Source organism: Pollicipes pollicipes, unplaced genomic scaffold (genome assembly GCF_011947565.3).
Source record: "Pollicipes pollicipes isolate AB1234 unplaced genomic scaffold, Ppol_2.1 Scaffold_7262;HRSCAF=8765_pilon_pilon_pilon, whole genome shotgun sequence".
Taxonomy (NCBI): Eukaryota; Metazoa; Arthropoda; class Thecostraca; order Pollicipedomorpha; family Pollicipedidae; genus Pollicipes; species Pollicipes pollicipes.
Window position 1 is genome coordinate 20,734,487 of NW_023597055.1, and position 14,309 is coordinate 20,748,795.

Here is a 14,309-nt window from a genome sequence, read left to right on the forward strand (position 1 = left end):
GAGAGAGAGAGAGAGAGAGAGAGAGGAGAGAGAGAGAGAGAGAGAGAGAGAGAGAGAGAGAGAGAGAGAGAGAGAGAGAGAGAGAGAGAGAGAGAGAGAGAGAGAGAGAGAGAGAGAGAGAGAGAGAGAGAGAGAGGACAATGAGCGGCGAAGCAAAACGAAGCGAAAGCAAAAAGAGAGAAAGTGATGTTGAGTGCACGAAAAAGATGAACGATAGCTGAACCAACAGGGAAGGCAGCTGTCGATTGCCGTATTTCCCTCTGCTCGGTCTTGCCAGAACCGCTTAATGACGCGCTGCACTGTTGGATTCATGAAGGCCTATCATCTGCTGTTGTATTAAAGCATTATCGGATGGAACAGGTATCATGTAATAGGAAATCTTAAGTGAAGTGAACTTGTCCACTTTCATTTCGAACATGTGAAGCGGTCATCCCTACAGGCCAAATCAGTATTCATGTCGCGGGCGCCTGGGGTCTTGCCACGGAAGGGTGAGACCAGTATCTGGCAAACGAGTCACTAAGCAAGTAACTGCATTTCAGCATACATTAGCGGCCTTCGCCGGGAGAAGAAAGCACTGGTCGTGCTTCTTCTTTGTCCTCTGTCCACATCAAACGGTGAGCACCGTGTCATCGCATGACTGTTGCGGGGTTTTTCCACCAAAAGATTCCAGGGACCGACGACCTCAAGGTATTCGCTGAAAAAGACTGGGCCGCCGCGATGTCAGGGACGTGAGTTGGGTCAACCATCGAGGCCACTTCGTGGACATGGAAGGTGGGTCAATCATCGAAGTCACTCGGCGGTCCTGTGAGGTGGATCAGCCATCGAAGCCACTGGACGGTCATTTGTCACGGTCAAGTGCCATGTTTTAGATGCTTTAATGAGGAAGGCCTGAAAATAACCACCCGAAAGATAGAAAAACCGGATCGGATTCATTAAGCGCGTCGAACAAAACTTGATCTGGACCGGACAACGTCGTTGATTAAAATGACCACAATAGCGTTCTTATCCATTCTGAAACGTGATGTAATTAGCCACCGCAACTATGCCTACGCATCATTCGGGTTTTACAACAGCACCGACTTTCGTGCACACAACGCACTGCGTGGCGTGCCATCGCAGATGTGCCGTATTTTCAGTTGTGCGATCTTAAGACTGAATGTTGCACATATGTGTCTATGAATGATCGATAGAAGCGCATCTCGTCCCGCAAACTGTTGTCATTGAGCATTCTATGCCCATTTTGTCTCTACTTGGCACGGGCACAGAGTCTTCGGCTGGTGAGCGGATATTTCTTGCAATGACAACAAATGAAAAAGAAATCACACTTTTGATATTTTTAGGAACACTTCAGATTATTGTTAAAACGTCACTTCAGATGACCCAGATCGGTGAGCCACCATCTCATTCCTCCCTCCCAGAGACCAAGCGGAACAGACTTCGTCCACCAGCACAAGTGTCCGCGAGCTCCCAGTCGGCTCCCGGTTCAAAGTTCCCCACCAAATCGCCACACAGTCGCCAATCGTGCTTCAACGCTCAGATTCGCTGGTGGTGAAGACGCTTCAAAACGCAAGCTAGGTCTTGGGCTCTTCCTCACGGGGGATATATGGCAGCAGAGAGGGTTGTCGCGCCCAACTCTTAGGGGACTTAACATTCCGAAAAATAGGCGTCCCTTGTTCCAACCTGGAATGGTGGCGGAGGCACTGGATCTTATCCTGTCTGACCTTATCTTGTGTTGTCGTTGGTCCAGGTCAGGTTAGATCGACTCGGCGGGTTGGACGTACCAGGTCTTGGCAGTCGAAGCAAGTCCTACCAGGTTAACGGACGTGTTCCACATTGGGGGCATGTTTCAAAACATACTGTGGTGAAATCTCAGGATCGGTTACGTCTAATTGCAGCACTGGGTAGCGCTTCTGCAGGGCTATTAAGATATCATCAGGAGATTACTTTCAATTGTCCTCGTGTCCGAATTACGCTGTCGGCGATTTATCCCAACACTGTACTCATTTCATTTGTTGTGGTCTCAAAATGCAGCGTTAGTCCGTGACGGCTAACGGCGGCAAAAAGTGTTGTTGGCCACCGGTCCGTTGTCACGGGCTATAAGTATCACTTTTGAGCTGGCCCGCAGGCCCGTGCAATGCAGGCAAGCTGATTTAAAAGTGGCACTGACCTGAAATTGTACTGGAATGAATGGCGTCAGGAAAAATGGACGGTTCAGATTGCCACAGCGGCCGGCGAAGGCCATTTACTGAGAAGCGCATTAATTAGAGTTTGAATCGATGCGTCACTGCATGCGAAGTGACACGTCTGTTTCCCTCAACTCAAGGTGTGCTTCGAAACGAGTCACTGTGCTGAACGCCATAGGTGGGGAGATAATCAGGGATTAGCATGGTATTTCGCTGAATTTGCGTGATAACGGCCTCATAGAACTATGGGAACTGAAAGACACAACGTTGTACATTTTCAGCAGCTGAAGTGTTTTAAGCTTGCCTGGCATTTGTTGCGCATGGATATTTGGCCAATTGGTGTTTTTTTTTCTCAAATCTTACAGAATATACACAAAGTAAAACGCCAGTCAGATGAAAAGTATTACTGTCGTAATGATGACCAGTGAGTCCAATGAGATTTCTGTCTCCGGAGCGACTTCAAATCAAAATTCTGAGCTTTTCAGAAGGATTTCGAAAAAGCTGGTGCTACCTATCAAATCGGACGCGTCTAATTTAGCAACAAGTGGAACGTACAAAAGGGTGGCAAGCTCCCTTTAGGTCTCAAGCTGAAGCAAATGGTAACTTGCCTAACTGGTGACCTATTTCGTAACGACCCAGTCCTGTGACTGGCATTCTCTGCGCGCCAGTGAGACTAGAGGGTACAGGAGCGTCCATGACCTGGTCGAGACAGTGCTGCGGCCGAGCGGCACAAGCAGCGTGTGGAAGCCCCCACGTTACTCGACGATGGACGTCCCCTAAAATGTGTCATTTGTAAAAATGCCGGGCTCGTACGCGTGCCGTCGGGAACAGTACCGCATCGGAAGCCTACGAGCAGCTGCATGTAAAGGACTTAGAGACTGGCACCGATAGTCTTAGCGCGGCTTCCCGGGCCGATGGGGCCCTCGCCGATAGCCTCTGCGCGGCTTCCCGGGGCGATGAGGCGTCTCACGGTTTGTGTACTGTAGCCGCTCTACGTAGCAGTTGCCATGGTGATAAGTCTGTCCCTCGGAAACAAGGATTACGAGATATCGACGCTGCGCTGTTTAAGACGCGTGTGCCGCGCGCTCTATGTTGGTGACAGCTTTCAGAGTCTTTGAACATGACGTCGTGGCACGGATTGTCATTATCATCCAGCTGACTCGTTGCAAGTGAGCAGGCCGGGACCGCTACCCAGCACATCGCACAGGGTCAACAGTGAGACGGCGAATTCCTATGGGTGCAGCCGTTCGTCATCAACCTGTGGACAGAAGAGAATAGCACAACACACAGCGTGTGGTTAGGCCGCGGCCCACAGACGGGCAGCAGCAGCTGATCGGCAACAGCAGCGCCACCTGTGTCACAGAGACCGCGCCATCTTTGGCACCGACGACAGCGTCATCTATTCGCCCTTGGAGGAAAAGCGGCTGCGACAAGCGCACGGGCTCATTGCCGCCGGGGATAGTGGAAGTGCAAGGTTGAGGGGACAGCCCGCTCCCCGACTCTGGAAAACAAAAGCATTAGCCCCGTGACGCTGCATGGGGAGAAACGGGGCCAAAGTCGCTTTTGCGCCCATCCCCCCCTCCCTGTAGGTGACGTGCCTGGGCTTGAGGCGTGTCAATATCTGCGGTGGACGAGCGAAAGAACGTACTCGCATCAGGATTTTGTATACCTAGGCTGAGTTTCATAAGCAGCTACAGCTGTCGGCATTCGCTAAGCACGATCAGTGAATCAATTGAAATCAGTCTCGTCTATCTCTCACTTCTCAGAAATACGCCAACTTAGATATTTGAAAACTTCCTTTTTGGAGCTAATAATATGCGACATTCGTACTGACCTGGTCTCCATGGACATTATCAGAGGCATTCCATCATCCACTGCACCGTCTCATCAGGCGGTAGCAGAGGAGCCTCTTGCCAGGGGGGGGGGGGGGGGCCGGTTTTTGAGTCACCTCGTTCCATGTAACGTCACAGCTCAATTTTCCAAAATTGACCCCTCCCCATCCCCGTCCGAACGATATACCACCGTTGGGGCGGTTTTGAGGTCAATGGTGTTTGTTACGCACAAACGGGATTCCCTCGGGGGGTCACCGTCTGCCTGCGGACGGATGTGACGGATGTCTGCGGCGACGTCGGACGTGACAGACGTCAGTGCTGACGTCGGATGGTGACGTGAGAGTGATGAGGGGAACCCCAGTTGGGAGCCGCCATCGGTCAGGTCAAACCTGGGCCCTAACCCGTCCTTACGATCGTTTAAGGTTCAAAGTCAAGCAGACAAATGCATATTTCAGACAAAACAAACTCGCAACCGGATCCAGAAACTGAAAAGCTCACATTCGGGAACAGAGTCAATATTCATGCTTTGTATTTCAACCATCTTTCAGTCATGATGGAATTGTACAGGCTGATGGCAAACACTTGCAGGGAAATGTAGTTTGATGTGAAGCGCATGGGTAGGTATTGTCCTGTATTGGGTGGTGATGGCTGGGTGGGTTTGTGTAGAGCGGGCCGCATGGTTTTGACTGTATGTGGTTGGTAAAGTTAGTTTAACGTAGCTTGCTTGTGCTTAGCGTTGACCCATGAAAACTTCGCTACGGTTGCCAGCACATCCTACAGCATCATCATGCTAAGAATGCTTGTTCGGCAAGGTACGTTGAAAACCTGAATTCTAAGATAAGAAAGAGATTAAGATACGAGGCCAAGAAAAAGTCGAATGTGATTTTGCTTACTTATCCTATTTTTATTATGAATATATGTGGCCATGACAATCTGTCATCTTGCTATCTTTGTGGCATTTTGTCTGCATCAGATGGAACTTTGACTCAGGCTCGAGAATTGTGCACGGTTGTGGGTTGTGAGCTTGTTGACTCGCATTCCATTTTCAGCTATCTCAACTCTGACTCTGACAAACGAACCATACAACTTATCGCGATCACACTCATGACGTGCCGGAGGTGGATTCGAGTCTCAGACCCGGACTCTCTTTACCAGAACAGGGACTCCCACTCCAACTCAGTGTGTGTTTTACCAAACTCCGTGCTCAGCCGGGGTCGGGAGCCCGCAGACAGCTGGCACAGCAGTCTCTGGCGGTCTGTCGGCGTGTCACCCGAGGATCGGCGGCACGGTCGGCGTCGGGCTCATCTGTCGGCCGCGATTACTGGGGCGGCACACATGAAAAAGTCGTGAGCTGGGCAACCTATACGCTGATGGTGCAGTCGTCTCCGCCATGCAGCTATGTGTTCGTTGGCTTCTGCTCCTCTTGCCGATATCTGAAGCTTGAACTTAAAATCGCCAAGATTGTGGAATCTCTGCATCACGCTGCATACGCATTAACTTTTGTACCCAAGCATGCGAATTAGCGCAGATACAGTTGTCGTTCTTCAGGAGTCAACTCCATTAATCTAATGTCGATGCATCCCCGGATGCCCGGACGTTGCCCAGTCTCGTTGCGTGTTATGTAGAATTTTCACGATAGGCAACTGTGGCATTTTCTATGCCTATGAACTAGCTGACGTCAAATTTTGATCAAAATGTGGTGTCCCAAAAAATCGAGCTTGAAAAAAGCAACTTTGAATCGAACACCTAGCACCAAACATAACTTCAAACACCTATGCTCCTTCCTAGTTAAAGCTGCATGGGGGTGATATTCATGGATGTTAATGTAAACAAATTAGCTCGTAAAGCACGTTCGCTTGGTGCTTATGCAAGGTTGACTCTGCACTCACTCAGACGAGTCCCTTGGTTGGTCAATAAGATGCCGGGCTCGCCGCGAAGTAAGAATATTCGATCAAGAGAGGACAGATGGTCCGATATTACAAAGATAGGAAGTGAGTCCACACGGGTATTTTAAATGCATAATTTGCCATTTATAGGCCGTTACAAAGTCAATCTAGAATATGAATGGTTGCAAAGTTGAGGCAAATGTGTTTGATCTTGTCTCATTGGAGGCTTAAGACTAAAAAACGGTTGTTTAAACTTTATGCCGCCTAACCGCCAAGTTGCACGATATTTGCCAACACATGCGACACGGTTAGTGCATCTCCTATCATCCGCAGATTATTCGCACTCGTTTGCCGTTTTTCCATATCATTTAGCGGCCCAGGAAGGACAAACCCGACCAAAAGCCTTCCCATTTTATTTTTCATAGACGGAACCAAAGATTCCTAAAAGTAGTTCTTAAGTCCAAAAAACATATATGTCCGTGTTTGCCTGTCTTACTCTTTTGAAAAAAGAGTTCATCGCCCAGTTTTTGCATCATAACGTTATATTTTGAGCTATAACTTGAAATACCGCCGCCGTCTCGCTCACCACTTTGTGACGCTTGAATCGCCTAGGGACAAGTCAAAGATAGCAGGATGCCGAGATGTTGCAACGTTAAAATTAACGGATGACTGAAATCAACAACTCACGTACACCAAGGGAAAAACAAAGATCTTTCCATTCATTGGGCTAAAAGACAAGGTACAAGAAACAGGGCAGTATGTAAACATATACAAAGTAGAAAATAACGTCAGATCCTTCCCATGTCAAGGCCGGGCGTTTTGGATTTCGTTCTGGCGCGATAAGTGATCTTGGAAATGATGCAGTCAGCTGTTTTCTTTTAAGTACCTATCTAAATGCCATATATGTGGTGATGCACCATACAAAACGCTTATCTTCTCATAAATACATGCGGCACAATTTGGGACAAAAGCTCCATTCCACTTTAATCCTCGTGCACCTTCACATTTTCACTTAAAATGCAACTGATACGCCGCAAGATTTGCAACATTTGTTTGTAAGTTTCTGTCGGGAGTATTTCTAAGAATTCTGTAGGCAAATTTGACATGAAGAAAAAATGTAAGCGTATTTAAATGACTACCAGTCTAAATAACACTTAACTCAGCGTTGGCAGCAACTGAAGTGGACTCATTTAAGTATGGGCTGCCTCATTTCTTCGATAAGTTTTTTCCTTTTAGTATTTGCTCTCCATGGAATATGTGACGGATATTACATGAAACCATACTCAGGTGGTGGATCAGGGTAAGTACCCGCCCAATGGCAATGGCAGAATGGAGCGCAGCCTTGAACATAGCACCTTTAGAAATGCAAACATTTTAAAATTATCTTACTACACTGTCCACGGTCGCGATTACCGTAAGGTCTTGAAGATTGCAAAGCCTTAACTGTAAGCGGGCACTTGAAAAATATTGTGTTTTTAAAAGCACTATACAGGGACCAATAGCGTCTCACTCGCCACCTATGCTAAAGCTCTGTCAACGTTACGGTTGACAAGGTGATAAAGTTACCAAACATGACGGGACTGTTTGACTGCAAACTGTGGTCGTTCCATCGAACCACAACACTGTGCGTGTTTGCGAGTGTTCGTCTTACTCACGTCACGATGTTCTGTCAGCGGTGCGAAGATTCCCCAACCGCCGAAGCCACCCATCAAGAAACCGAAGCCGCCTGTCAGGGCAACAAAGCCTCCAACAACTAAGCACGCCCACCAAGTGGTACGCCCGCCCCCCACGCCCAAGCCTACGGTACCCCCAGACGTGTCGAAAGGCGGCAGCAAGGGCACGCTGAATCGCGGCGTGGGCTGGGGCATCGAGTTCAACATCTTCCTATGGGTCGAAGTGGCTGTGGTTACCGAACATTACGCGCCGGTGTACGTACCGACGACGACGCTGGCATCTGTTGCTGAAGTCGTGTACTACACCGACCCACCCGCGGCCAAATCCGGATGGGGTGACTTGATCTTCGGTAAGTCCAGCGGTGTCACGTACTCTGCATTGTGTGTTTGATGCACCAGCACCAGATCAGGTGTTCATGGTATTGGTATGGCATTTATTTGAATTGTCGATGGGATTGTATATACATGAGCTTTTTACAGGTGGCCATGTGGCGTATTATACCTGGGGACGGCACTGAAGCTCCTCTGTGGCTGTTGCTAGTTCGTGTTTTAACTGAATCGTTCATTCATAGGACCTTGGGGATTTGACAGTGCTTTCGCTTTCACTGCTCTAACACTTGGATGAAGTGCATTTGTCATGTCAGGTGGATCTGGTTGGCTCTAAAAAAAAGATATTTACTCATCCCGTCACAAAGCTGGGAAGATTAGTGTTGTCGCACTGCGATTCCACGCATTGCAAAGGACGTCACGTCTTATTGTGGAGTATGAGCTGACGATAATGCGGTATTCTTGTAAGAGGCAGTCATTCCCCTTGGCGTGATGTCCTCTGTTCTTGCTCAGATCTTTGTTCTCAGCTTCGTTCTCAAGCGAGGGCCGCTTCACTTAGCTCAGCACCTCCAGAGACATTTTACTACCGGTGACTCCCGGCAGGCTCAATGTATCACCGCTAGATACGACGGGGCTTGTTAATACCATTGTAGCTATGATTGCTAGTCACTCTCTCTCAGGGTGCAGTTGCCTGTTCTTGATTAGGCTTTTTGTTTAGCTTCGTGCTCATGTGAAAGCCACTTTGTTTAACCCAGCCCTGTCAGGGGCGTTTACTGCTCGTGACCGCCTAAGAAGGCTAAAAGTGAGCCCCCGGCTTCCAGTGGCTGCTGGAATACTATTGTGTCTAGTGACTACTGGGATACTATTGTGTCCAGTGGCTACTATTGCGTCTAAAATTTGGGGCGCCCGAAACTCGCCCGAAGTTCATTAGCCAATTCTGCCAACATTTGCGAGTCTGATTTTCACCTTGCCGATTACATTAACCAGGGCCACGGAGAGCCCAAGTCTCTCATGGGCTGGATAAGGCAATGAGGTATGTCTGTGATCTCCCGTCCAACCGCGTGCTAGGTAGGCCCAGCAAAGCTTGGGGTGCCGATCTGCTTGGTCTTTGCGGCGACACTCTACCTGGAGCTGAGACATACCTCCGCGTGCGCCTGTTGGACTCCTCTTTTACTTTTGTCAGCACCTCCATGCTTAGACTATGAGGCTCGCCTCTTCCTGATCACTGAGGTGCCCTCCATCTACGGCATCGCTGCTTGGGCTCGGAAAGCGCCTGTACTTGGGTCTGGCGGTTCCCTGCTGGCTTTGGCCTCTCGCATACGAGGACATTGGGACGCTCCTCTACCCAGGATAGAAGGGCCGCTCTGCGAGGACTGTCAGAGATTCCTCCACCTAAGAAACAAATGCCACTCCATCTGGGCTCGAAGGTACCCCATCACCAGAGTGGTGACTCTTTGATGACTCTCTGAGTGATGAAGAGTCAAAGACAAAGTAAGAATCTTTGTCTATGCGTCAGGCGCTCTCTGCCTTGGCTTAGGGCTCTACCCAGGATTGGGGGGCCCTTTTCCCGGCCTCGAAGTGGAGCCGCCATAGCCTGATCTAAGAGCTGCCCTCTTATTCGGACTTAGGGGCGTCGCTCTGCTGTGGCTCCAGGAAGTCATCCTTAAGCGTTATGTAACAGGAGTACCTTGCATGAATAAAAAGCTGCTAAAATGCTTCAGTGTCTACGAGGCACCAGGCCCCAAGACCCCCGCTGCTGGTGATGCCACTGGTCATAACTTAGTGACCTGACATGGCATTGAAAGTTAGCGTCTGATAGACTATCATCGGAGGTAAAGAACGGATGTACTGTCACTGGCATGGCTCGTAAGTTGCTTTCAAGAGCGTCTTTTTTCGCGCCGCGGCTGGTCGCGAGTGAATCGTATATCTGAGGTGCTGCTGCTTTATCTCCAGTTACCCTCTATCTCAGGAATAAGCTTGTGAAACACTTAAGGACCAGGTAAAACTTCCTGGTTAGGAAAAATGCTACCGTTTTGTTCACTCGTAGCATTTAAAAGTGCGAATTATGATGCATAGCCAACCTCTCCATCTCTTGTTAGTGATGCAAGTGCCACGTAGCTAACCAGCTGACTCTCATGCCGCCCTTAACAGGCGCTGATAAAGAAAACAAATTTAGTCTTAGTTCAATGCTTGCCCACAGTAACCAAAAGGTAACATATCAGTACATCACCGCTCACCACGCTGTCGTCGTGTATATGGACGCGAAGTCGGACCATTTGTTTTAACCATTATCGAGCATCCTTTCAAACCTTGCCACATGACATCCGGTCGTCACTTTCATTAATGCTAATTACGAATAATATCAGTCCTTTCAAACCTGCCACATGACATCTCGGTCTCTTCTCTTAGTTAATGTCTATAAGCTCTAATATCTTAGCCCCTCTTCTCCCTCTCTCTCTCTCTCTCTCTCTCTCTCTCTCTTCTCTCTCTATCTCTTCTCTCATCTTCTCTCTATCTCTCTCTCTCTCTCTCTCTCTCTCTCTCTCTCTCTCTCTCTCTCTGTCTGTCTTTCCCTTTACCTCTCCCCTCTGTCTCTCCCCCTCTCTCTCCTCTTTCTCTCTCGCTATCGCTCTTTCCTCAGACCTGGTCGGGTCCACACGCGACACACATCCTCACCGCATGTGCTTTTCAGCTTTCTACGACTCCTCCGCATCATCCGGTAAGAAATGGTCCAGCGGCAGCTATGCCATGCGATCAGTGGGTGGTGGCACTGACGACACGGACAACTCCATCATCGCTTTCATCGTCATCGGAGTGGTTATCACAGGTAAGCGGATGATCGAGGAGGTGCCATTATACCGTACCTGGCCGGGATGGGGGGGGGGGGGCGCTGGATAATGGCATATATATATATATATATATATATATATATATATATATATATATATATATATATATGTGTGTGTGTGGGTATGCGCCCAATGAGAAAACCAAAGATGCCATTTTCAGGATGTCGTCAAATCATAAAGAATGCACACACAAATTTTGACCTTCTCCCCCGTCATTCTAATTCTCCCATTTTACAAGCCATGCGGAGATCGGGGCTGACGTTCATGAGCGCGATCTCCAGATGTAGCGGCCGTCATTTTGCTCTTCATCAATTTTGTATAAGGTATAATGACTCAATCAAACGATGACGAATCGGAGAGCATATTTACCATGCAGACCAATTGTGTTCTCTGGAGCACTCTTTTCTACTTAAAAGTAAACCAATAGCTATACGTGAGCTTGTTACATCATGCTTGATGACGGCTTCAAATCTTCAAATGTGAAGCATTCCCTTTAACGCGCATACAAGAGAACGCCCGCTTTCTGCGTTGGACAATTTCTGAACGCTCTCCCAAAAAGAGATAAAAAGAATTCCTGTTGCTTCCAATGGCCTTTGATTTGATCCTAAACAAAGAGCAATTCACATAGCCCATTCAAATGCTGTATCAGTGTAGTTGAAACCTGCCTATGATGTTGTTAGGTAGTCTCGTTCATGTGCGACCTCGCCGATCTTTTTATTCTGGGTGCAGCAGACCTTTAAAGACCAAGCCAGAACCTCTTGATCAGCCGAACTTCTGGTACCAGCGCCCACGCTAAGCAGTGCTTGTTGAAGGAGCCCTGACCGTATCTTTGTGATCAACTATCAGTCGTTATAGGAAAATTCCAGGTCAAACACAGAAATTGGTGGAGAAAGCTTGCGCCGTAATCACAGCCTGTCCTGTCCCTGAACTCACTTGACCTTCAGCGCGACCGGTGCCATAGGCGGCTATTCCAATCAGGTGCCAGCGCCTGAAGTGATTCGAATCAATCTCGCATTATGAATTGTAATGCATGCACTCTAACAAATTAAGTTATCAGAATAGATGGACAGGATTTTTTCTGCTGAACCGATTTGTAACAAACTAGTGTCATATTTTATAAGTTTCTCCGATGCAAACGGCAAATACTTGTGCTACTACTTCTACGTCATGGCAACTTGTGCAGGATGCACCTGTGCGTCTTTTTCTTCTCTTAATTTCACCCTCTTGAGCAAAACTTACTAAGCTGTTGACAAAGCCCTGTTGTCAGCTGTGTGATCCCAACTCTCACAGCCAGCGATATTTTCGAGCTCAGTTAGCCCATCGAACCCACCAAGCTCAATCAGATTCGATTCAAAAATAGAATAAGATAAAATCCAATTTTTTGATAGATGGGTTTGTGGGATAACAGCTCATGGTAAGCAGTGCTTGTTTTGTAAGTTCTCCTGCTATTCGATCGTAAAATTCCAGGTCAAAGACAGAATTTCGTGGCGAAAGTTTAACGTGTCGCCATGCTCGACACGATACACCCTGCCCTTCGACGTCACCTGACCCTTAGCGCGATCGCTGCTACCGGTTGCAGACCATACCTGTCAAGGGGCAAATAGCAAGCATCTAAAGGCGATTCGAACCCAAACCGCCAGGGTGGGTGGCTCGGAAGACTGGCGCTCTAACCAACCGAACAATCGGAACGGACAAAGTGAGGCGTGTGGTGATTTTAAGTACGAATCACCCAACACGCGCACTGGGTCTTACCGTTATGTCGCAGCGTCCACCTTAAGTGACGTGTCGGTTTTGGAAAAATACGGTAGACTTTAAATTAGCAATGTTAGGCATTACGGACCCAGAGCTGAAACAGGACAATGTCCCCGATGTGAGCGTGCCCGGAACGCATGGTTCCTCATGACGCCGTGACCTTTTGCAGTCGCCATTGGTGGCGCGCTGTACTGGCGGCACAAGAAGCAGCAGGCCCTCGGCGCAGAGGAGGCGGACGAGGAAGCTAAGGAGGAGCCAGCGGCGGCGGAGGAGGGGGAGGGGGAGGAGGAGAAGCCAGCACCGGCCGAGGAGGCATGAGGGTAGCCGACACCAGACCGATGGCTCGCGCGCGCGCTGGCCTTCAGCTGGCTGCGTGGGCGCCTGCGAGACGGCTGGCTGGTCTCTGCCTCAGCCACCCTGCTACTGTGTGCTGACCTGAACGAAAACCGCGCGATTTGTTTCGGTGACTGGCAAGGCTGGTTAGAATTGCATTCAACGATTTTAGACAAGGCAGCAGTACGTTAAGTCGTCATGAAGGGCCTCTGGTGTCGGTATGTTGTATTTGCCTTAAAATGAGCCTCCACCAATGCATGAACCCAAAATCATTCTGGCAATATGCGCACGTAAACTGAAATTATAATATACATCGTTCAGCAAGAAAATGCGTAGCAATTCACATAAGGACAGCGGTTTCCATTACACAGAGCACGAAATGTATGTGATGAGAACCTTCATTGTTTCTTGTACATAAACACCAGCACTTTGCCTGACACTTCTCAAAATCGTTCAACGAAGGATATTACTATCGTTGATGTCAAACGCTCGGGTGGCGGTCAATTTGACCACACTGCCACAAGGGTATTTCCAGAATCGCTTCTGATTGGCGCGGCATAGCCGCATCAAGTGATGTATATCTGGAGGTCATTAAACAGCTAGTCTGTCGGTATATGATTATATTCACCTTGCAAGGCCGCCAACTTATGGCAGGTCAGTCAGGCCATATCTGTCAGCGAAGGGCATTTGAAGGGAATCGCTTAATCTGATGCGATACTGGAATGTTAAGCGAAGCCTTGCATCTTAGTGTTAGTAGTTTCTTAGTCAGCTAGACAAAAGAGTTTGAGATTATCACGATAATCATTGACTTTGGTTCAGATATAAAAATCAGACCTAGGTCAACACCAAGCAGCTTTCTTACTCGCCAATGCGATTTACAGGACAGTTTATCAACTGTCCTGTAAATAAGCGTAATACATGACGCGCATTTCAAATTTCTTAATGAATGGGATGTAACCTGACATTTCGTTTGGGCGGAATGAAAGTCAGAAAATGTCATTGTTTTAAAATGACCCCGATCTATATCTTGTTGTTAGAACCACACCAACCAGCGCAATTTGGCGCTGATTTGAGCAAAGAAGTGTAAGCAATCTCGTAAAATTTTGGTGACCGTGATCTTCTAGAGGTCAAATAAGGGAATGGCCCGAAAAGCCATCAGTGAGGTTTTTACAATAGGTACCTACTTAACTTGGTTACGTGAGGTCTGAGGGCATTTTGGACATCGTTAAGAAGTTTGACATTGTTTGTCCCTACTTTACCGAAATTTCATAATTCAGGGATCTCAAATGTTGGCACAGGTGAGATCACATGCAAGGCTACCTGTCCTGTCAATTTTTTGTATTCAGAGTTCTTACTTTTAAACTCTCAGGTGCGTCAAATTGACCATCCACCCGAGTGTGGTGTATTTAACTGGCCACGAGGGTGTGTGCTAATAGCTGTAGAACTGAGCATGCAAATATTTTAAAGTATATTT

General features: G+C 48.1%; 1 protein-coding gene across 1 annotated transcript; it reads left to right on the top strand.

The window, feature by feature from the left end:
* Positions 1-6,954: 6,954 nt before the first annotated feature.
* On the top strand, positions 6,955-13,266 carry LOC119113954 (uncharacterized). Its single transcript, XM_037238191.1, has 4 exons — positions 6,955-7,201; positions 7,575-7,924; positions 10,594-10,728; positions 12,672-13,266. The coding sequence occupies exons 1-4, from the start codon at positions 7,098-7,100 to the stop codon at positions 12,818-12,820; spliced, it is 738 nt and encodes a 245-aa protein (XP_037094086.1). The 5' UTR covers positions 6,955-7,097; the 3' UTR covers positions 12,821-13,266.
* Positions 13,267-14,309: the final 1,043 nt, after the last annotated feature.

Excerpts from the sequence above, each read along its gene's own strand:
- LOC119113954 (XM_037238191.1), top strand. The coding sequence starts at position 7,098 with ATGGGCTGCCTCATTTCTTCGATAAGTTTTTTCCTTTTAGTATTTGCT. Across the intron at positions 7,202-7,574 it reads TACTCAGGTGGTGGATCAGG|CGGTGCGAAGATTCCCCAAC; the intron begins GTAAGTACCCGC and ends ATGTTCTGTCAG. Across the intron at positions 10,729-12,671 it reads CATCGGAGTGGTTATCACAG|TCGCCATTGGTGGCGCGCTG; the intron begins GTAAGCGGATGA and ends GACCTTTTGCAG.